The 24,665-nt window shown below is 40.7% G+C and overlaps 2 protein-coding genes and 1 long non-coding RNA gene across 4 annotated transcripts in view; 2 read left to right on the forward strand and 1 right to left on the reverse strand.

The window, feature by feature from the left end:
• The window catches only part of LOC123994716 (mucin-19-like), a 30,320-nt gene extending 26,499 nt beyond the window's left edge, over positions 1–3,821 (reverse strand). The window contains 5 exon segments of the mRNA XM_046297640.1: positions 457–520; positions 672–801; positions 1,468–1,696; positions 3,462–3,506; positions 3,684–3,821. Coding sequence (XP_046153596.1) covers positions 457–520; positions 672–801; positions 1,468–1,696; positions 3,462–3,506; positions 3,684–3,735 — 520 coding nt within the window. The 5' untranslated portion in view covers positions 3,736–3,821.
• Positions 1,898–2,732, forward strand: LOC123994719. The gene is made up of 3 exons (XR_006831699.1): positions 1,898–2,268; positions 2,403–2,460; positions 2,552–2,732. It is a non-coding gene; the product is annotated as an uncharacterized LOC123994719 (long non-coding RNA).
• A 15,529-nt stretch (positions 3,822–19,350) lies between the features above and the next one.
• LOC123994696 (proton myo-inositol cotransporter-like) overlaps positions 19,351–24,665 on the forward strand; it is a 70,212-nt gene continuing 64,897 nt past the window's right edge. For both annotated transcript variants that reach the window (XM_046297605.1, XM_046297606.1), the window contains exon 1: positions 19,351–20,184. In XM_046297605.1, the coding sequence (XP_046153561.1) occupies positions 19,638–20,184 (547 nt within the window). In that variant the 5' untranslated portion in view covers positions 19,351–19,637. The remainder of the gene's footprint in view (positions 20,185–24,665) is intronic.

Consider the following 24,665-nt stretch of genomic DNA (forward strand, 5'->3'; position numbering starts at 1 on the left):
GTGTTAAACAAATCAAAACATATTTTAGATTTTAGATTCTTAACAATCAGGCGACCTCAACCCAATTGAGATGGTTTGGGATGAGTTGGACCGCAGAGTGAAGGAAAAGAGCCAACAAGTGATCAGCATATGTGGGAACTCCTTCAAGACTGTTGGAAAAGCATTCCAGGTGAAGCTGGTTGAGAGAATGCCAAGAGTGTGCAAAGCTGTCATCAAGGCAAAAGGGTGGCTACTTTCAAGAATCTCAAATATAAAATATATTTTGATTTGTTTAACGCTTTTTATTTTACTACATGATTCCATGTGTGTTATTTCATAATATTGATGTCTTCACTATTATTCTACAATGTAGAAAATAGTACAAATAAAGAAAAACCCTTGAATGAGTAGGTGTTTTGACTGTTACTGTATATATTTAGAAGAGGTATAAAAAAATATGTTTATAAGGTAATTGACCTGGTATATCTGGTCGTCCACAGAGTCCAGTCATTCCAGGGACTAGCTTCTGCTCCAGTTTCACCTGTTAGAGGACAGACCAGGGACCAGTCAATCAATCATGTATTAATAGGTCATCTCGGCACCAGGAACCTAATCAAATTTGTTAAGGATAGCATGAGAGAATAAATAATAGGTAACAACAATGTATTTGAAGCTGTTCATGGATCACTCACCCAGAGAGAGTCGATGCCCACGCCCACACTGCTCCAGATGACAGACAGAGGTAGAACAGTGCTCCTCAGCTTGGTGTTGGTACCGTACTGGAACACATGTTGATAGGTGTGGTCGTAGGGAAGGGACACCCTGTGACAAACACGTCATAGTCAATCGTCATCAACCATCATCATCATCCTCTTCCTCAATGCCAAGTAGGTTAATGATTACTTTAGACTGTATATTTTGTTGGTGTGAAGAAAAGGGCAGGAAAATCTAGCTAATATTTGGTGAAATATCTAATTAATAACTTGGTCATGCTCGAGCTCTGAGATTAATGGTGTCTGTAACTGCATTACGCAATAGACTATAGTAAGATCACCTTGGTGCATGTGAAGGTAACCAGATTCATCCATTCATTAATTCCATTTGGAGCTAGCAGCTTATGTAAGATAATTACAGTTACAAGTCATCCCAGACGACAAAAAACTGTGAAGGACAGACATTTCCCTATTCAATGTCATCACTTGCTTTGAAGTAATAGTGTAATTGGCAGCATCACAGGCCACGATTAAGACCATTGGATTAAAAATCACATTCAATACAGGATACATACAGTATATCCAGCGAACATGTTTTGAATCCAGCTTTACAGTTAACTTTATCAGGATCTTGAAGACCCACTCCAGAACTGTGTCCAGATCTGGATCTTTGTAACTACCCCTTTATGTGTTATATATTTTTTTACGAGTAAATCACGAGACATAATTTAACAGAATTAAAATAGAATAAAATAGAGTAAATAAAAACACAAACATTCTCTGCTCGACGAAGATGGTTCCATTGTACAGAATCCGGGTCTGGATCTTGTTGACGTTGATCTCGACATACTCCAGCAGGCCGTTTTCACCTCGACGCACGGTGATGTCACAGTCCACCCGGTTGTGAGTAAAACGTGTCAGCGTGAAGGGACAGGTGGAGTGGACGTAGAATACGGTTCCGTTGAACATCTGGACGACTCCACTGCCAAAGGTCTTACACACATCTGGCAACAAACAGAGACGAGTCAAAAGTCTGTTGCAGTAATAAATCCACATAGAAAAACGGAATTTAAAGGGAAACTCCGTCACTTTTCAACCTTTTCAATTGTCTTGAACATTTAAATTGAGTAGAGTTCAGTAGCGTTAATGTTATGTACGCATTAGATATAAGTTCATTTCCAAAGCTATTGTTAAATAATCTTTGCTAGCCAAGCAATGTGTTGCTTGCTACAGTGGTTCTTCCTTTAAATGTTTTGAGTTTATGCCGCAACCGTTTGTGGTAGATGGTGGCAGATTATGGTAAATTGCGTCATTCTGGCAACAATGGCTGACACTTAAATAATGCGCAATTGAATTCTCTGGCACCCCACAAGCTGTGCTATAGTACGTAACTTTTAAAGGAATAACCACTGTAGCTAGCTAACCTAGCTAGCTTTAGTGAGGGTTGGGTGTCTCTGATAGAACTGGCTAGCTAGCTAGCTAGATTATTTCTAGCAAAATATAATCAAAATGTTCCCTCCTGCAGTGGATTGTTCTGGTCTGGCACCTCAGCTGCCGATGGACAGACCCAGTCAACGTATGTCGTCTTTTGTATCATTTGTTTATCTAGTTCAGAGTGAAATGAAAATATGTTCATGAAAATGAACCCCTTATTTATTCTTAATCTTGAGTGGAATTGTTTCTCTGACTCTGTCTCTTCATTCTCCACAGGGTAACTGTCAACTTGCGAGTCGGAAAAATGAATACTGGAGGTGAAGGAATCTGCATTGTAAGTATACATTTGATGTTAAAACACATCATTTTCAAATACAGATGTTAAGTGCACAGAGGTCATTTGTACGTTATATCTTATATTTCAGATGCGAGCTTCCAGTGACAATTCAACAATGGATCAAGTTATTTCAGCAACAAAAACAAGGATTATTGAAGCGCTCCTTGTCCATCATGCTATTGTGATTTTGTGCTGAACTTTGTAGTTTTATGCATTGTATTTTAATGTAGTCTAGCTACAGTATGTAAGGTAAAAAGCTACATTTTCCATTAATTAAATTACATGGTAACATATATTTATGAAATATTTTTGGGAATATATTTTACTAGCTACCACAGCATGCTGTCAAAATGTATTTCCACACCACTTACTTAAATATATAAATATACATGCAGAAATATAAAAAATTGCCAATTTTGTAACATGTCAATATATTTATGTGCATTTAAATACATGTAAATATAAAGCTTAAACATCTTTAGATATTTATAATTTACATATGTATAATTAAATACATTGACATACAGATTGTTAATACATTTGTCTATACATTTTGTTTCAGTATGAGCAATCTAAAGTTTTAAAAACAGTGATTTTCAAGTACTAAGAGATTCATGAGGACGCAGGAGGCAAGAAAGGTTTTGAAACTTTTCTTACTTGCGATTCTACCCTGTGAAGCATTTTTTAAGACCTTTCTTCTTACAGTTATCTTTTTAACCACAGATCATAGAAACGTATCGTTTTCACATATGTAGACTGGTTTGGTGCTGGAGTTAATGAATATGAGGTTGAAAAGTGTCGGAGTTGCCCCTTTATGGGCCGGTTTCCCAGATGCGGATTAAGTCTGGTCCAGGACTAAAAATCATTCTCAATGGAGATTCTCCTATAAAAGAGCTTTTTAGTACATGAGAGCTTTTTAGTACATGACTAGGCTTGATCTGTGTCTGAGAAACTGGCCTTCTATGTATATGTAATTTAGAGGAAGGTACTTTACTTACTTTGATGGATATCAGAGGTTGAAACAGAACCAACTGGGCCTAGAACTAGAAATAACAAAATATTAATATGCCAGCCAATCCATATACAAACTAGAGTACAATTCTGTACAGGAATAACTCCTTTTACTATATATTCCTTTTCAGTGGGGACAAGCAGTTAACCCGGATAAAAATGCATAAAGAAACTAATCACAGGTAAGTTTCAAAGAACACCTACTGTACCTGAGACAAGAGAAAGTAAGACAGCTACCAGAGTCCACCCTGGAGGAACCATGCTGCCTAGCTCACCAGTCTTGATGAGAGACGGAGAGAGAGACACAGTGTGACAGAAGCACAGGACAATTCACTGAGCTGCCCTTATCTCTGGTCTTTTATACCCTTCTCTGAACCGCCTGCATTGAAAAGACCAGGAAATAAACCGATATGCAGGAAATGTTTTAGCTGGAAAGGGATTGCTGTGAACTCTATAGGGACTCGTTGAGGAAATGAGTTGATTGTTTAATATTAGGTTTTTCTGAGGATTTTTTTACTAATGACATCCAATCCTTTATCAGGGCCATGTTCAGTAAAATAACATTGTTGAACTTTCATGAATAGAGCTGATACAATGCCTTATTCTACATGCCAGAGAGGGGTGTTTGTTCGAGCTGAACGTTGCACGACATTGTGTCCTCCAGCTGAACATATGGAGCGTTGTCAGTGCCAACATAAATGGTATTTTGAATTCCATAATTTTGAATTTCTATTATGGTATTGAAATTGAATGTAACATTTTATATTTCATATTATAACTTTAGTGCCTTGTTGCAAACAGGGTGCATGTTTTGGAATATCTTTCTTCTGTACAGGCTCCCAGTACAGAAGTTTTCTCCTATCACAGTCATTCAACTCTGTAACTGTTTGAAAGTGAACAAGTTGAGGAATGCTATGATTCCAACTGATGGCTCCATGCCATTATGCCCTTATAAAAGATTGTATCATGAAGGAGAGGCAATGTATGTTCGAATTTCACCAAATAGGAAGGGAAGAGTTAGAAAGGATGCTGTTGTCTCTTTCGGGTTTACAAGTCACCTGGTACAGATAATCTTGACGCCAAATTGCTTAGAGTTACAGATAACCAAATATCTACCCAAATCTCTCATATTTTTAGTAAGTGCTTGATGTCTGGGGAGTGCCCAGAAATCTGGACAGTCAAAAGGTTATTCCACTACCTAAGGATAAAAAAAATCTGCATTCACTGGTCCTAATAGTCGCCCTATAAGCTTGCTGCCTGTGTTAAGTAAATTATTGGAAAAATGTGTATCTGTACAAATCAAGGATTATGTCTCATGCAATGGGCGGATAACTGGTTTCCAGCATGCATACAAAGAAGGGCATTCTACGAGTACAGCCTTAGCACAAATGACAGATGATTGGTTAAAGAGTATGGATGACAGGAAGTTAGGTGGTGCAGTGTTGCTAGATTTCAGTGCTGCTTTTGATATAATTGATCATGAACTGTTACTAGGTAAACTCAAATGTTATGGTTTTAAGTCTGCAGCTCTATCCTGAATGGATATCTATCCTGGATATCTATCTGAACTGAGCAGTGAACTAAGAATGGTGTCTGAGTGGGCTGATATGAACAAATTGGTGTTGAACATTTCTAAAACTAAGTGTATTGTATTTGGTTCAAAATATATGCTTGCTGATGATCCCCAATTGAATTTGTCGATGAATTGAACATATGTAAGTGAAAAAGCAAGTGAAAAAACAAAACTACCAGGCGTCATGTTGGACGCAACTTTATCATGGTCAGAACACATAGATGATATTGTTATTAAGACGGGCAAGAGAATTGCTGTTACAAGAAAATGTTCAGAGTATGTAACATCTAGCACACTGAATCAGGTGATTGAATCCCTGGTCCTATCACACTTAGAGTACTGTCTGGCTATATGGTTATCTGCAGCAAAGAAAGATATAGAAAAGCTCCAAATGGCTCAAAACAGGGCTGGTAGATTATCTCTTCATTGCTCTAAACAGGGCTGGTAGATTAGCTCTTCATTGCTCTAACCGTATGAATATGATCCAAATGCATCAGCATCTCTCATGGCTTCACGTTAAAAACAAAATCCTATCTAGTCTTCTGATTTTCTTTAGGAATGTTATATTTAAAAAAAAATTTAAAACATCATTTTTCAGTCCAGTTAGTACATACTAGCAGCACGCATAACCACCAAATCAGACAGGCAAATTAAGGGCAGCTAAAACAACCCAAGCCAAGGACAAATTGCCTTAAATCTACAGTTTTATATAGAGCCATAGCTGAATGGATCTCTTTACCCATCCATATTTCTCAGGCAAAAAGTAAATCCACCTTCAAGAAAGAAAAAAAAAGAACATCTAATCCGATAGAACATATGACTGGACAGGAAATAGAAAGCATCAACTGAATGTTAAATGTGTTTCCTGTCAGGTATTTTAATTATCTGTATTGTCTACTTGTTGAATGTTTGTGAAGTCTTGATTGTGGTTGTTTGTAATGTCTTGTTAATTGGTGTTGGATCACAGGAAGATTAGCTAGCGTTACGGTGCTGAGTTAGGAAGGACTCCTGTATATTTGTAGTGACTGAGTGAATTTGATACAGCATCCAAAGTGTAATTAATAACTTCACAATAACTTTTACCCATCTACCAATAGGTGCCCTTCTTTGCGAGGCAATGGAAAACCACTCACAGGGAGAGGTTGAAAATGTCAGTGAAGACACTTGCCAGTTGGTCAGTGCATGTTCGGAGTACACGTCCTGATAATATGTCTGTGAATGTTGACCTGTTACTCACATCGGCTGCGGAGAGCGTGATCATATTGTTGTTCGGAACAGCTGATGCTCTCATGCATGTTTCAGTGTTACTTGCTGAGTGTTACTTACTGACGCGTTGCCTGTTTGATGGTTCGTCGGAGGGCATAGCGGGATTTCTTATAAGCTTCCCGCTCCTTGAAAGCGGCAGCTCTACCTTTTAGCTCAGTGTGAATGTTGCCTGTAACCCATTTGTGGTTGAATCTGTGTTTGAAAGGGACCTTACAGATCATTTTATGTGTCGGGTACAGAGATGAGGTTGTTGTTAAAAAAATCATAAAAATCATAAAAATAAAAAACAGTAATGAGTCCATGCAACTTATTACGTGACTTGTTGAGCACATTTTTATTCCTGAACATATTCCAGCTTGCAAAAGGGTCGAATACTTTTTTAATATATTTTTTTTATCCCCTTTTTCATGGAAAGCAATTGTTTTTAGTAGCTACTATCTTGTCTCATCGCTACAACTCCCGTACGGCCTCGGGAGAGACAAAGGTTGAAAGTCATGCGTCCTCCGATACACAACCCAACCAAGCCACACTGCTTCTTAACACAGCGTGCATCCAACCCGGAAGCCAGCCGCACCAATGTGCCGGAGGAAACACCGTGCACCTGGCAACCTTGGTTAGCGTGCACTGCACCCGGCCCACCACGGGAGTCGCTTGTGCGCGATGAGACAAGGACATCCCTACCGGCCAACCCCTCCCTAACAACGCTAGGCCAATTGTGCGTCGCCCCACAGACCTCCCGGTCGCAGCCGGTTACGACAGAGCCTGGGCGCGAACCCAGAGTCTCTGATGGCACAGCTGGTGCTGCAGTACAGCGCCCTTAACCACCGCCCTTGGGGGTCGAATACTGATTGACTAATGTCAGCTTTTCCTTTTTAAAATTAATTTGCAAAAAATAAACATGAACATAATTCCACTTGACATTATGGACAGAGCCAAAAAAACTAAATTTAATCCATTTTCAACTCGGTGACACAACAAAATGTAACACGACAAAAGATGTGGAAAAAGTCCAGGGGGGGTGAAAACTTTCTAAAGGCAACTTCACAGATCCATTCATATTCAGTTTTCTAAATTCAGATTCAAAACCAGAGACAACATTGTGGAACTTTGCCAGCCAGGAAAGGTAGAGGAGAACAGAAAGAATCAAACGCTCTCTGTGGTCAACAGATGCTTCTGGTGGTTTCTGTAGCCAATGTGGCATGTTGAATTAATTTTCTTCCTATAAATGTGGCTCTAGCACTTGAACTGTTTTGGCTATGATGATCACAGGCAGCGCAGGACATGCAAGACATGTTAGAAGGGGGGTGTCACAAAAAACGCATCTTGGCCCCCACCAAGTAATTAGCCACGTCATTGCCCTTCTAAGGATAGCTTTTCCAATACCTATTTAAATCTTGCTCTTGTGACTGACCGGGTCTCCAGTATGTCACAAGACTGTGTTAGCTCACTTAGCCAAAGCCCATAGGCGTGAGTTCAGGAAGCTAACACAAGTCTTCAAGTCTCGAGCAAGTGTACTCGTCGAACCACCTCAGTTACTATTTCACCCCCCCTTTGACCTCATACTCAGAGATCACGGCACCAACATAACTGACTGGATTTGAAATCAGGCCCACTGCACAACAACACGTTCTATGGCAAAGAGAAGCAGGAGGATCTGTGCACCCCTTTCAATGACAGTGCAACAGAGGTGGCTGAGTGATCCATGCATGGGAAGAGCAATCTTGCCTAAGAGCTGAAGACGTGTTCGTTTGACTGAGGTGGTTCTAAGCCAAGTCTCCTGTGCACCAGACAATGGCTCAGGCAAGTCACTCATCACTTAAAGGATTAAATATGAAACCTTTAAACCTCTCACTAAATACTGTAAGTTACACCAAAATGGTTCTCCAGCAGATTATTAAGAAAGGCTTATCCTGTGTTCTAAAATGGCCTTTGTGGCTCCATACAGATAACAACCTCTCATTTCCGACTAATTGAAAATTCAACAAGCCATGCAAAGCTGCTTTTATCCTCCAGAAAAGATAGAACAGATATTACAACAAATGTTATGGTTGAACTCAAATATACTGATTCATTTTTTTTTTTTTTTAAAGCATCCTTTATGGAAAAATGATCCTTTTTAAAAATGATATTTATTAATGATATTATGAATAGAAACGGAGGAGTTATGTGGCATATGCAGCTCTCGAAAATATATGGGAATATCTGCTCAATCCAAATGTACAACCAACTGACTGCAGAATTACCACAAAAAAAATGGAGGAGGCAAGTGGAAAAAGGAGAAGGTTCTGGAACTTGTTTGTACCGATTCCATGGCACATGGTTGATGAACAGGTACAAAAAACAGCACTTAAGAGGTTTTCTATTTAAATTATTACATATCAAATTCTTGCCACCAAACAGAATGCTACAGTTGAAGTCGGAAGTTGACATACACTTAGGTTGGAGTCATTAAAACTCATTTCTCAACCACTCCACAAATTTCTTGTTAAAAAATGACAACCTTTACTCATCACGCGAGCGTGGTGACCGGACCACCTGTGTTACACTTCACCCCCCTTTGACCTCCTCTTTGAAGAGACCGCTGGAGACCGCAGGACCAAAGCCTCAGCTTTATCTCAGCAGGCTAACAAAGTCTTAACCCAGTCAATCACATACTACCCTTATGAGTACCCTGGTCGGAGACTTGAACGTGTCTAAAATAGCTTGGGGAACACATCCAATCAACAACCAACACCACATGTCCTTTCTTCTTTCCTTAATCATTGAAAACATGTTGATATTCTCACTTTCAAAGTGGTGTATTAAATACAAAGTTAACTTGTTCCCTGAAGTCTGCTGTCTAATTTATCATTGGATATTATATACTTTGTCACTTTAAAGAAATGTGACAACAAACCTGCCACTCTACAGTATGTAAAGTCCCATATGAATATATTATAGCCAACAGAGAGGTAACGTTTCCTGTCTTTTACAAAAAGACACGATATGTCTAAATGAAGATGTCTAGCTTTACAGCTTTAGTGGCATTGCAGATTTGCCCGATTACACTCTAGGGCAGGGTTTCCGAAACTCGGTCCTGCCCCCCGCCCAGCTGTGTAATGCTAGGGCAAAAAAACAAACCATGATGTCTTAATGCTTAAGATGGTGTGGAAGACCAAATGAAATGAAACAAGTATGCAATTTATAGACTTTTTTTTAAAAATATGACCATATATCGGATATTTGGTTGATATTTTGACCCCTCAGTCCCATTAAAGGGGAAATATCTAGGTCAAACAATAACAAAGCCGACTCCCCTCCATTGTAAGCAGCTGATGGTTGGGATTGGAGAAATGTAACCAGTCAAATTCATATAGAGTTATGGATGCATGGACTGACCATCCACGATACTGTATAAAAATGACAGTTTTAACCATGTTTTGAGGCTATAATCACATTTCTTAAATACAATTGAGTAAAACAAGCCTCTATTTTGGGTTCTGATGGGATATTGCATTTGAATTAAGCACTAGGCATTTAAAAGTTTTATTCTTCAAGAATTAATAGCTACATACAATGACTTTTTTTGTAAACAGTATACACAAAATAACGTCAAAGTATGATTTTTTAAAGATTAATACAAAATTCATCACTAAAATATAGTTGTTGTATAAATATTCAGCCCCTTGTTTAGGCAAGCTTAAATTAGTTCAGGAGTATAATTGGGCTTAACAAATCACATAAGTTACACGGACTCACTCTGTGTGAAATAATAAGGATAAGCATGATGTCACGCCCTGACCTTAGAGAGACGTTTTATTTCTCTATTTGGTTAGGTCAGGTTGTGATTTGGGGTTGGCATTCTATGTTGTCTATTTCCTTGTTTTTGACCGAGTATGGCTCCCAATCAGAGGCAGCTGTCTATCGTTGTCTCTGATTGGAGATCATACTTAGGCAGCCTTTTTTCCCCACTTTCTGTTGTAGGATCTTGTTTTTTGTATAGTTGCCTTGTGCACTGCAATACTGCACGTTTGTTAACTCCTTTGTTGTTTTTGTTGTAAGTTTCACTATTAAACAATGTGGAACTCTACGCACGCTGTGCCTTGGTCCTCTCCTTTCAACAAACGGAACACGTGGTTTTTGAATGACTAACCCTTCCTCTGTCCCCCACACATACAACATCTGTAAGGTCTCTCAGTCAGGTATTGAATTTCAAGCACAGATTTGATTAAAAAGACCAGGGTGCCTCATAAATAAGGGTGATTGGTAGATGGTTAACAATAATAAATCAGACATTAAATATCTCTTTAAGCATGGTCAAGTTAATAATTGAGTATTAACCCACCCAGACACATCAAAGATACAGTTGTACTTCAGAACTGAACTGCAGGACAGGAATGAAAGTGCTCAGGGATGTTACCATGAAGCCATTGCTGATTATACAGCTACAGAGTTCAATGGCTGTGTTGGGATAAAACGGACGATGCAGAAACAGCATGGTACGATAATGACCTAAATGACAGCAGAGTGAAAATAAGAACACAAATATACAGATAAAAACGTTCCACACCTTGCAACAAGGCAATACAGTTGTTTGGTTGGATGTGGCACGACCAATTACTAAGTGTAAAGGGGCCATTACCTTCTTCACACAGGGGAATTGGGTGAGCATAACTTTGTAGATTAAATCAATTAAATAAGTATTTGTTATTTGTAAACTCAGGTCCCCTTTATCTAATATTAGGTTTTAGTTGAAGATAAGATAACGTTCAGTCACAAAAAAAAAGAGAAAATCAGAAAAGGGGGCAAGTACTTTTTCACAGCACTATAGGTCATACACCTACTTGAGAAATTCTTCATGAAAGAGTATTGTAATTACATGGGCGTTCTCCCTAACCGGTGAAATATTATCTTATTCTCATGACCAGGAAGGAGGAAGAAATTGTGCCTGTTTTGCATACACATAAGGAAGCATCGAATTTCTTTACTGAAGGTAGTGCACTATCTAAGGAATAGAGTGCCATTTCAGTGGGCTTCAAGGCTTCAAGGTGCAACTGGGGGGAGGGGTTCTGGCAGTGGTAGAAACAGTACAGTAGGTGTCCTGGGGGGCAGGCAGTGTGCACCCAATATTGCGTTCAGTTTAGCGTACCACCCTCTGCGGTGCCTTGCGGTCAGCGACGGGGCAGTTGCCATACCAGGCTGTGATGCAGCCCGACAGTATACTCTCCATGGTGCACCTTGGACAGGCCAAATTTCTTCAGCCTACTGAGGTTAAAGAGTTGCTATCGTTCCTTCTTCAGTATGGTGTCCGTGTGGTTTGACCATTTCAGCATGAACTTGAAGTTCAGGAGGAAGCGTGTGGTTCCACAATCAACTCCTTGGTTTTGCCAACATTGAGGGAGAGGTTGTTTACGTGGCACCACACTGTCAGAGTGCCTACCTCCTCCCTGTAGGCCATCTCGTCGTTCTTGGTAATCAGGCCTACTATTGTCATGTCGTCCACGAACTTGATGATGGAGTTCGAACTGTTTGGGTATAAAGCGGGTACAGGAGGGAACTGAGCATGCACCCTTATGGGGCCCCCGCGTTGAGGATCAGTTGTCTAGCATCACCACCTGGGGGCGGCTCGTCAGGAAGGCCAGGACCCAGTTGCGTAGGGAGGAGTTCAGTCCCAGGGCTGTGAGCATTGTGGTGAGGCTTAGAGGGCACTATGGTATTAAAGGCTGAGCTGTAGTCGATGAACAGCAACCTCACATAGGCATTTCTCTTGTTCAGATGGGTGAGGGAAGTGTGCAGTGCCATGGCAATGGCGTCGTCCGGTAGCGGGGCGGTAGGGGAATTGGAGAGGGTTGAGTGTGTCGGGGAGGGAGGAGGTGATGTAGCCTTTGACTAGCCTCTCTAAACACTTCATGATGACAGAAGTGAGGGCTACGGGTCGATAGTCATTCAGTTAAGTTACCTTCCCTTTCTTGGGCACAGGGATGACAGTGGACATCTTGGGCACGGGGATGACAGTGGACACCTGGAAGCAGGTGGGGATAACAGCCTGAGCTAGAGAGAATGAAAATGTCAGAAAACTCAACAGCTAGCTGGTCTATACACGTGGCTCGAGGTGTCGTCTGGGCCGGCATCCTTGAGAGGGTTAACACGTTTGAATGACTTACATACATCGTCTGTGGAGACCATAAGCAAGTAGCCCTCGTTGTCCTCAGGGGCTCTCCCTTGGCAGCTCAGAATTGTTTTGCATGAAGTGTGAGAAGAAGGTGTTTAGCTCGTCCGGTAGGGCGGCATTAGCTTCCGAGACGTGACTGGATTTCCTTTTTGTAATCAGTGATCGTTAGAAACCTCTGCCAGATACTCCCGCTTAATCGCTCCGTCACTTTGTCCCTGTACTGTACTTGTGTCTCACCATCTTGATCGATCTGCATAGGTTGTATTTGTACTGTTTAACCATACAATTGTCCCCCGGTCACCTTGCTGTGTTTATGAGCAGCATCTTTCTCCTTCAGTTTCCCGACAAGGCTGCCATCAATCCACTGTTTTTGATTTGAATGAGTTTTTGAAAGACACTATCGTTATCACATCATCTATGCATTTTGTTTAATGTTATGCTGTGACTGAGTCAACGTATTCATTGGTGTTATCCCTAGAGGCTACCCAAAACATATTCCAGTCTACGTGATCAAAACAGTCTTGGAGTATGGACCAGTGTTGTACGGACCAGACCACCGGAACTTCCCTCTTGAGTCTTTGTTTGTAGCAGGAAGGAGAAAAATTGAGTCATGGTCAGATTTGCTGAACGGAGGACGGAGGATGGCCTTACACCACCCGCGTCGAAAAGGCATGTAGCAGTGGTCCAGCGTCAAATCTCTGCGAGTTGGACAGTTAATGTGTTGATAGTCTGCAGTTTGTTCAGGGTCCAATGAAGATTTTGATACATTTTGGTGTTGGCTTGGAGTGGGATGTACACAGCCGTGGCGATAATCCCTGAGAACTCTCTCGGAAGGTAAAAAGGGCCAACACTCGAAGTAAAACAGAGATTGGCTATTTCTTAATAGATATCAGTGCTTAACACTTAGTACTAATAGTTGGCTTAAATAGACATTACGGTAATACATTGAGTGTACAAAGCATTAGGAACACCTGCTCTTTCCCTGACATAGCCTGACCAGGTGAATCCAGGTGAAAGCTATGATCCCTTATTGATGTCACTTGTTAAATCCACTTTAAATCAGTGTAGATGAAGGGGAGGAGACAGGTTCAAGAAGGATTTTTAAACCTTGAGACAATTGAGACATGGATTGTGTGTGTGTGCCATTCAGAGATAGAACAGGCAAGAAAAAAAGATTTAAGTGCCTTTACACGGGGTATGACAGTAGGTGCCAGGCGCACCGGTTTGTGTCAGGAACTGAAACGCTGCTGGGGTTCGCATTCAACAGTTTCCGATGTGCATCAAGAATGTCCCACCACCCAAAGGACATCCAGCCAACTTGACAAAACTGTGGGAAGCACTGGAGTCAACATGGTTGGAGGGGGGGGGGGGGGTGAAACTCAATATTAGGAAGGTGTTCCCAATGTTTGGTATACTCTGTGTATACAGTGTTAATGTTTCAACTCTGATATTTCATCATCAATGACCCAAAGCACCTAATGTAGTTCTGCACGTTTGTCATTGTTCCATTTTCCTCACCACATCCCTGTTCACAAACAAAAGGAGAAACTTTGGCCTACATCTTACCTAATACATTGGAAGGATTCTTAATCACATTGTCCTCTGCTCTTCCCTTCTGCCAAACGAAGGGAGAAAAGTATTACATCTTATGGTACAAATGAGACTAGGTGGGACATTTGACGCCTACTTGGACTTAATAGTTAGTAAGTGAAGAAATGACTTTTGAATCTTTGGAATGTGCAGATATTGTATTCAAGTGTCATTTAAAAATGACAGATTGTATTGTAGTTTACACAACATCCTTTTATCACAAAATCACATTGTTTGGTCACGTAACGGGACTTTATTAGCCCACTGTATTCAAAGCATTAATAGTTCATCGGTCAATGAAAGATTAAGTAGTTGAAAGATTGTGCTGATTATAGTTAATCATCCCATTATAGAGGATAGTAACATCAATAAGGATCTGTTGAGATATTATACACAGCAGGATGATTTTCTGCTTTTTCCCTAGAAGATGAGGCACTGTATAGGAACATCATGGGACTGTAGGTACCTGATCCATTTGTGGTAGGGGGCTCTCTGCAATGGATCAAATTCAAATAAACGTCTACACATGCAAGACAGATGAAAGAACACTTCTCATCAGGTTGGCATTTATTGGGAAGACTCATGTACTGGAGGCAGCCCTGCAGGGTAGTCACTAGCTGACAGCCACAAAGTCATAAAATCTGATTTCAAACCTAACCCTAACTTGAAAAGCACTGCTAACCTTATGCCTAATCCTAACATTAAATGGTTTTCATTCATTTTTACTACGTACACTACCGGTCAAATGTTTTAGAACACCTGCTCATTCAAAGGTATTTTTATATTAAAAAAATAAAAATAAACAGTGATTGTATATAGAAGACAGCCCTATTTGGTAAAAGACCTAGTCCATATTATGACAAAAACAGCGCCGATAAGTTAAGAGAAATGTCAGTCCATCATTACTTTAAGAGGTGAAGGTCAGTCAATACGGAACATTTCAAGAACTTTGAAAGTTTTGGAAGTGCAATCGCAAAAACATCAAGCGATATGATGAAACTGGCTCTCATGAGGACCACCACAGGAATGGAATACCCAGAGTTATCTTTGCTGCAGGGGATAAGTTCAGTAGAGATAACTGCACCTCAGAAATTGCAGCCCAAATAAATACTTCACAGAGTTCAAGTAACAGACACATCTCAACATTAGCTGTTCAGGGGAGACAGCATGAATCAGGCCTTCATGGTCGAATTGCTGCAAGAAAACCATTACTAAAGGACACCAATAAGAAGAAGAGACTTGCTTTGGCCAAGAAACACGAGCAATGGACATTATACCAGTGGAAATTAGTCCTTTGGTCTGGAGTCCAAATAGGATATTTTTGGTTCCAACCACTGTGTCTTTGTGAGATGTGGTGTGGGTGAACGTATGATATTTGCATGTGTATTTCCCAGCATAAAGCATGGAGGAGGAGGTGTATTGGTGGAGGAGGAGGTGTATTGGTGGAGGAGGAGGTGTTGGGGTGTGGGGGTGTTTTGCTGGTTGGTGATTTATTTAGAATTCAAGGCACACTTAACCAGCATTGCTATCACAGCATTCTGCAGTGATACGCCATCCCATCTGGTTTGCGTTTAGTGGGACTGTCGTTTGTTTTTCAACAGGACAATGACCCAACACACCTCCTGGCTGTGTAAGGGCTATTTTTTACCAAGAAAGAGAGTGATAGCGTCCTGTATCAGATGACCTGGCCTCCACAATCCCCTGACCTCAACCAAATTGAGAATGTTTGGGATGAGTGGGCCCATAGAATTAAGGAAAAGCAGCCAGCAAGTGCTCAGCATTTGTGGGGACTCCTTCACGACGGTTGGAAAAGCATTCCAGGTGAAGCTGGTTGAGAGAATGTCAAGAGTGTACAAAGCTGTCATGAAAGCAAAGGGTGGCTATTTGAAGATTTTCAAGTATAAAATACATTGTGATTTGTTTAACACTTTTTTGGTTACTACATGATTCCATGTGTTATTTCATAGTTTTGATGTCTTCACTATTATTCTACAATGTAGGAAATAGTACAAATAAAGAGAAATCCTTGAATGTGTAGCTGTGTTCAAACTTTTGACTGGTACTCTATATATAGACAATTTTAACTTTGGACTGTCTACAGGACAAGATTCATCCAATAAACGTCAACCTGACAGTTTAAGGGAGATGTGAGAGGACCACCTGCTGAAAGTGCAAATCCCCCCCCCCCTTCAGTAGTGTATATGACAAGACCTGTGTGTGTGTACATGTAGCCAATCATAAAATACCTACTGCGTGCACTAGAGACTCATACTGTAGGGTGTGAACGTAAATTCAATCTGGAGTGCCAGAGTGCGCTCTGAGGGCTCTCTGGGCATTTGAAAATTCAGAGCTTTGTCAGATTGTCCATTCCTAAATTTAGAGCGTTTTGCTCTCGGAGCGTTCGGAGCGCACATTGGATGCTCTGGTCGAAGAGTAGGGTTGATCCGAGTGCTCTGGCCTCACAATGGCAGTCAAGCACCCAAGCTAACTAGCTAACTTGCTAGCTACTTCCAGATACAAATGAGAGACATCCCGATGGGGTTTGTGGTGATTGTATGGAGTTTGTGACTTGGCTTTAAACGAAGGGGGGGGGGGGGGTAAGTCATTTGAATTGTTTCGCTCTCAAGAATAGGGCACCATTGAAAGGAGTGATTCCTGGGGTAGTGGTAAATGTGAAAGCTGACCAACTGAAGGGGAAGATTCCCGGTGTTTGTGATGCTCGTCGTTTGGTGAGAGATGGGTGAAACAGAAGAGTCATTTTCTGTACTTTTGAGTTTTGATGTTGAGTCTTTGCCCGACAAAATGATGTTAGGATATATAAGTTATCCTGTACAAGCTTTTGTGGCGAATACATTACATTGTTACAGGTGTCAAGCTTATGGGCACGAGGCAGCAGTGTGTAGGAGGGAGGTTCCTAGGTGTGAGAAGTGTGCAGAAGGGCAGGTTGAGGTTTTCAGAGTTAGAGTGGTGCATAAGTTGTTCAAATGCTGAGGCAGTGAAGAAAGTAGAGGAAGATGGGCCAAGGGGGAGGGATCCTGAGAGGAGTGGCGTGAGTTTGGGGTCAAATTGATCAGAAGTACAGTGTAGACATTGTTAATGTTGTAAATGACCATTGTACCTGGAAACGGCAGATTTTTAAATGGAATATCTACATAGGCGTACAGAGGCCCATTGTCAGCAACCACCACTCCTGTGTTCCAATAGCACGTCGTGTTAGCTAATCCAAGTTGATCAGTTTAAAAAGCTAATTGATCATTAAAAAACCCATTTGCAATTATGTGAGCACAGCTGAAAACTGTTGTCCTGATTAAAGAAGCAATAAAACTGTCCTTCTTGTCACGTTCGGACCTTTATTTCCTTTGTTTTGTCATTATTTAGTATGGTCAGAGTTGGGGTAGGCGGTCTATGTTTGTTTTTCTATGATTTTGGGATTTCTATGTTTTGGCCTAGTATGGTTCTCAATCAGAGGCAGGTGTCATTAGTTGTCTGATTGAGAATCATACTTAGGTAGCCTGGGTTTCACTGTTTGTTTGTGGGTGATTGTCTATGTTAGTTGCTTGTGTCAGCACCGTTCTCATTATAGCTTCACGGTTGTTATTTGTTTATTGTTTTGTATAGTTTGTATTCAGTGTTCAGTGCTTTCTTTCATTTAAAAAATCATCATGAACACATACCACGCTGCATTTTGGTCCGTTCCTTACGACGATCGTGACACTTCTTTAGACTAGTTGAGTATCTGGAGAATCAGCATTTGTGGGTTCGATTACAAGCTCAAAATGGCTAGAAACAAAGTCCTTTCTTCTGAAACTCATCAGTCTATTCTTGTTCTGAGAAATAAAGTTATTTCCAGGTGAGAAATTGCCAAGAAACTGAAGATCTCGTACAACGCTGTGTACTACTCCCTTCACAGGACAGCACAAACTTGCTCTAACCAGAATAGAAATAGGAGTGGGAGGCCCCGGTGCACAACTGAGCAAGAGGACAAGTACATTAGAGTGTCTAGTTTGAAAAACAGACACCTCACAATTCATCAACTGGCAGCTTTATTACATAGTACCCGCAAAACACCAGTCTCAACGCCAACAGTGAAGAGGTGACTCCAGGATGCTGGCCTTCTAGGCAGAGTTGCAAAGAAAAATACATATCTCAGACTGGCCAATAAAAAGAAAGATTAAGATGGGCAAAAGAACACAGACACTGGACAGAGGAACTCTGCCTAGAAGGCCAGAACCCCGGAGTCATCTCTTCACTGTTGACGTTTGAAGGAAGTCTGAAGGAGGTATGCTTTGAATTGATTTCCCTCAGTCATTGGGTGCATTTTTTTTTGTCACACTCCCTTTTAACAAGTCCTTGTGAGTACCAGGGAGGGAAAACAGAAGGCACATATGTGTTAGACTGGTAGCTTTCAAGAATGGGGTCGTAATATTCTAACTTAAACCGTTGAAAACTGAACTAATTTGTGCCACATAAATATTAGCCAGGAAGAGTTCAATATTGATCCACTATATTGACGCTTACACATTCACAGTGATTTGAACTATCATCATGCTTGTGTTGACAAATCCTCCACCGACTGGACATTATGAAACATAAAATAGGTCCCACAAAATTACAAATTTACAATCAAAAGGGGGGGGGGCAGAGTTGTTTCAAATGACAGGGCATATACCCACCACTTGCATACAGTAAACCACTCTACACTGTAACAAGCACTTCAATTCATACAATTGAAATATTGAGGTTTGCCCTGAAGAGGGCACAACATCATCACATTTGCTGAGGAGAAGAGCAAATGGGAAAGATATGAGGATGTTTCAGGTGTAGTGGGAAATTATTTACACATTGCACATCTTTCTATTTCAAAAATAGTTAGAGGACACATTATCACTGGATTTCTGAAAGACCACATTATGTAGGCTAATGATTGATAACATTGTGGAAATGTAGCCTACGGTATAAACAAGCGGAATATAATCAAATAATTTGAATGGTATGATACCATAAATATCCTACAATCACATCGAAATCCATTTGGCAGACATTGCACAACATAGGCTTAATTAAGAAAATATTGCCAAACATATTGAATTGAAAACATGATTATGGCCGTGTTGGAGACGATCAAAATCGCAATGTATCATTGGTAAATTGTGATGGATTGACTGATCTACAACTAATAACGAGTCGTTATTTATGATGCAAGGTGATTTGTAAATCAGACAGACACCTACATTCATTTTGATTCTCTGGAACACGGCCAGTGCCTAGATGGCAGCTTGCAGGAGAGCAATACCTTATACGTCAGAGCGACGCTGGCAATGACGAGCACACCAACTCTCCTCCATGCCTTTACCTTCGGCTCCAAAAAAAGAGAAGTCCTCATCAGTACCACTGCGATGACACTTCTGTAGCCTGTGACCACGGGTACAGACCAACTTCTGTCAACGTGAATGATCAATAATTAACGGTCTTTGGACCACATTTGCTCGACTGAGAACAACAAACAACTCTTACTCTTTAACAACTAAACTAACCAACCAACTACAGTTCTGTGAACATTTCGTGGGTGCGTTTGTTTCCCTTATGTCCCGAAAATCTAGCGACAATGACTATAGTCTTCGTAGTATGAGCAACCTGATGGGTGAGAGGAGGAAGAAAGTGAACGATGACGGAGAGCGGAGCCTCATCAAAGCACCGTCCAACGCGAGCATCAACAGCCAAGCTGTCCCTGCCAATGCCGCTACCGCCACCTCCACCGGGGACCTGGAGAGAGAGGCGCGTAAACAGTTCCAGCAAGATGTCACGCCTGCGTTTGTTTATGTTCTGGCCGCGTTCTCCGCGCTGGGTGGCTTTCTGTTCGGCTATGACACCGGGGTAATCTCGGGAGCGATGCTCCTGCTCAAGAGGGAGATGAATCTCAGCGCCCTGTGGCAGGAGGTTCTGATCTCTAGTACTGTGGCTGCCGCCGCGCTGTCCGCGTTGGCCGGCGGGTTCTTGAACGGAGTTTTCGGGCGCAGGGTCTGCATCCTCCTGGCTAGTTTTATCTTCACATCTGGGGGAATAGTGCTTAGCGCAGCTCCCGATAAGGAGGTTCTCCTGGTCGGACGTCTCATTGTCGGGCTTGGACTTGGTAAGGTGTCTCCTCAGTTTCGCAACTTTTCACTTGTTTACTTATCTCGTTCACAAGACAATTAGCCTGGGGATGAGATGACCTGTTTACAGGTAGGGTAACAAAAATGTAATTGCTGACACAAAAAAACGAACTTTGGTAACGGTCGACAACCTTTTAGTTATTAAAATACAAATTCTAGAAAGGGGGTGTCTTGCCCAACTATTGGGGCAAGATGCCCCTCCCTGTGGAGCAAGAGGCCCGCTGAAAATGTGTGCTTTTAGTAATTGACTCTAGAAAGCTAGTTATATTTTATTAGACCAATGAAATATTGAAACAAAATGGCATTGTACATCTCACTATTAATAACCTATGATGAGGTTTTAGGCTTACATTAAAACCTTATTTTTTGACATCACCTGCACATTCTCTTAAACCCCAGCAGATGCTAGCTCATGCTAACTAACTAGCTAACTCACATTCCTACTCACAATCAACATTTCTAATGATCTTGTATGATTTATTTCTGCAGTTTAAGATATTGTATGATTTATAACCTCCTGATTCACCTGAAATGTGCTTACATTAATGCTAGAAACAAATCCCCAACCTAAAAAGGGGTTAAGATGCCCCTGGGGTTTTCAGGGGTTTACATATAGATTATTAGAGGAGGCGTTTAGCTATAGGGCCTCAATGCTATTGGTCAGATTTTTGCAACCAATCACATCATGTGTTGTGTCCTATTGTGATTGGTCCCTGAGCCTATATGAGGCCATTTTGAAATATATAAAAGACTCTTCCTTTTTCATCTGTAAAACCAACACAGAAGGCCAGAACCTAAGATTTAGTCTGTCAGTGAGAGATTAGTAAAACCTTGAAGGTCAAGGACCAAAATGCGTACGTTTTACTTTTAACAATAAAGAAGCTCCTTTATCAACTTCCACTGTCCTCGGAGAGTTGTTGAATTTACTCTTCACTTCAGGCTCATCTCATTCACCTAGACTAGGGATTGTTATCTGTGTATGGGTAAGCCTAGTTTATTACTTTTTATTTAACCTTTATTTAACTCGGCATGTCAGTTAAGAACAAATTCTTATTTTCAATGACAGCCTAGGAACACTCGGTTAACTGCCTTGTTCAGGGGCAGAACGACATGTTTTTACCTTGTCAGTTCAGGGATTCAATCTTGCAACCTGTTGTTTACTAGTCCAATGCTCTAACCACTAGGCTACCTGCCGCCAATCACATTACACTTAGACAGTTTAGGTTACCATCACCAGAGGGCAACTAATGTGCATGCTTGTGTTGTGTCTTTGGCTATGCCGGATCCATTTCTGTAATTAATATCACCTGATTGAGTTAATCATGTAAATGTAATTAACTAGAAATTGGGGGCACCATGAAATAATATTTATAGAGCAGTTATCTTCTGAGTAAACTCTTAAAGAACTAGTAATACTTTATATCAATAGCGGTCAATATTAATCATCACCTTATTTCAGTCTCATCTGAAAGTTGTAAATTCTTGGTTCTTCACGAATCTTCACGAACTCTGGCTAACAAGTTGAATCAGAAATACAAAATTGGGTTTAATTATTTATTTACTAAACTAATCACACAGAATTACATATGACACAGAATGAATCATATCTTCATTACAAATGATGTCATAAAGGAAAATGTCCCAAGCAGACAGAACAGATATGACAGCTGGTTACACAAAGAAAAGTGTTTTGGGTTTGAGTGAAAGAGCGGGAAGACTGAGGAACAAAGGGAGAAGCTGTGCTATCGTAAATACAATATCCTATGCATTCTAAGTTACCGCCCATTTGGAAAAGGAAAATGCAATAAATATTTACTCTGAGCTGCCCTTCAATAGGTTGGTGGTAGATGGATGGCCGTGTTGCCCAACAGAGTCCTTTGAAGTGTGTCTCTGGTAGTGAACAGGAAACGTTGTAGTGTTGTCGTTGGGTGGTAGACTGGATACTCTGTCTGTCCTCTCCTAGCCCACGTTTACAGCTGCTGTTGCTAACTCAATGGCTAGGAGGTATCACTTCTGTAGCAAATAAGAGTTCAAAGTTCATACCATTCGCAACCAAAGCTCACGCAGAGGTTGGCTTCGTTCTGTAGTTATTATCTGAATCCTTCTGACATCGGATCGTCATCCTAATGTACCCGGAACAGGAGGTTACGTTTTCATCAAGGGCTTATATAGTGGAGGGAGAAGGGTTCGTTTCATAGTTTATAGCCCATGACTCTTCACAGGGGCGGGCCACTGATTGAGCAGAGCCCTAACCTTATGAAAATCCAAATTTATAATTTGGAAGCTAAAATGACATTGAATCTTTTCACCAATAATTTACATTGAAACATTTGAATTGCACAACAATTCCATGTGAATCTGATAACTATAATGTGTAGACTTTCTCAGATACAGTTTAGGTCGTCCTGTCATCAGTCATAATGTCTCAGATGACAATTGATCTGACATCATATTCATTACGTACCAACGTATATTTTCAAATGGTTCTATTTCCGAAATATTGTTCCTTTCCCTCCACTTGTTTTATGTTCAAATCAAATCAAATTGTATTTGTTACATACACACGGTTAGCAGATGTTAACGCGAGTGTTGCGAAATGCTTGTGCTTCTAGTTCCGACAATGCAGTAATAACCAACAAGTAATCTAACTAACAATTCCAAAACTACTGTCTTATACACACAAGTGTAGGGGGATACAGACTCTCTGTTTAACAAAGGCTATTCAAGAGTCCCCCTAGAGTCAAGAGAGGCAAGGGAGAAAGGTATTTATGCGGGGGTTATAAACCTTACCCACAGGCCAACGTCATGACACGTGACAACACATGCCTTGTAGGCTACAGTATTTTGATTGGCAAACCTAATACAAAACTGAGAAAGTTCACTTCTTAGGCTATTGAGTCATCTCACATGAAAAATAAGTGAAACCCGTGTGCCAATAGTATCCTCATGGGTGGGCCCACCTAATGTGATGGGTTATATTGACCAAAATCTATGTAGGTTCAACTTAAAAGAGGATAGTCAATACTTTATTTATCTGTATACCAAAACAATAATCAAACTAGAAGTTGATAACTTCATCCCACTACTTTGAGACTGGCTTGTTGTCAGGGTTACTGATTTCTGACTGCAGTGCCTATGCCTATGGTATTTTTGGAGGTAGTAGGCTTTGGCAAGATTTCATACTGTTTTGGCATTCAATGAGAATTCGATGTACCAAAGCTATTTATAGCAACTTCTGGGTGACACGTAGCCTTGATGTTGCCCTTTGATTGGAAATTAAGATGGGTGGGTCATGCTTAGTAGAGTAATGTTCATAATATGGTGTTACTTTGGGCATTAAAATCATGTAGTGGTAAAGTAGTGTGCCATGCTTGGAAGTCATCACTGTTAATCCTTGTCTTAGTTCTTGGCGTCATTGAGCACAAGTGGAGGAATAGACGAGGGGTGCTATTCTTTGTGTGTTTTTGCTGTTTGAGTGAACTAGTCATAGTGATTGGCCAATCTTTGTTTTTGTTTTGGACACCAATTAATAGACCCAGAGAGTAAGCCTGTGCAAATATGAATCACCCTTTTATCTTTCAAAAACTGCTCTCTCACACACGCGCGTACTCACGCACGCAAACACACACAGTAGACGATCACTCTCTTCTCGCTCAATATTACCCCTCAGACACATCAATCTTCCAAAACAAATTCAATTGTTAGTATTTTCCAAAGATTGAAAGAAGCAGTTTATCCGGCCATCGAAATAGTTTGTTGACCGGGTCACACGGGTTACATTTGCCTCTCCGTCTCTAGGCATTGGGTTTATGTCTGTTAATGCATTACTCAGTTTGATGCCAAACCCACTGCTGGTGTGTGTGGCTAAAGAGCTCTATTTTCATCTCATTCAACAAATGTAAATGCCTGGAGTTTGCAAAACTGCACTGTCACTTGGATTGGAACCAGTGCCTTGGTCAGATGACATGAAAATAGAGCTCTTTTGGCCACACACCCCAGTGGTGGTTTTGGCATTGAATTGAGAATGCGTGAGCATAAGGCTGCATACCTATTGTTAAAAAAATAGTGGTGGACCTTTGATGCTATGGGGCTATGTTGCTCCCACATGGATATCAAGGATCTGGAAGGATTCTGTAGGGAGAAATGGCCTCCCATTTTAGAAAAAGGATTGTCGTTATCCTCACAAGGTAAAGGTATTGAAACAGGGGTGTGAGAAAAACAATTATTACTTGTTAATTTCTCGTATAAATTGTATTAGTATAACATAATATAATTTCCCTTTTTTTTGCATACAATATACAGTACTAGTCAAATGTTTGGACACACCTACTCATTCAATAGTTTTTGTTTATTTTTACTATTTTCTACATTGTAGAATAATTGGGAAGACATCAAAACTATGAAATAACACATATGGAGTCATGTAGTAACCAAAAAAGTGTTAAAAAAATATACATAT

This window comes from Oncorhynchus gorbuscha, linkage group LG14 (assembly GCF_021184085.1).
Source record: "Oncorhynchus gorbuscha isolate QuinsamMale2020 ecotype Even-year linkage group LG14, OgorEven_v1.0, whole genome shotgun sequence".
NCBI lineage: Eukaryota > Metazoa > Chordata > Actinopteri > Salmoniformes > Salmonidae > Oncorhynchus > Oncorhynchus gorbuscha.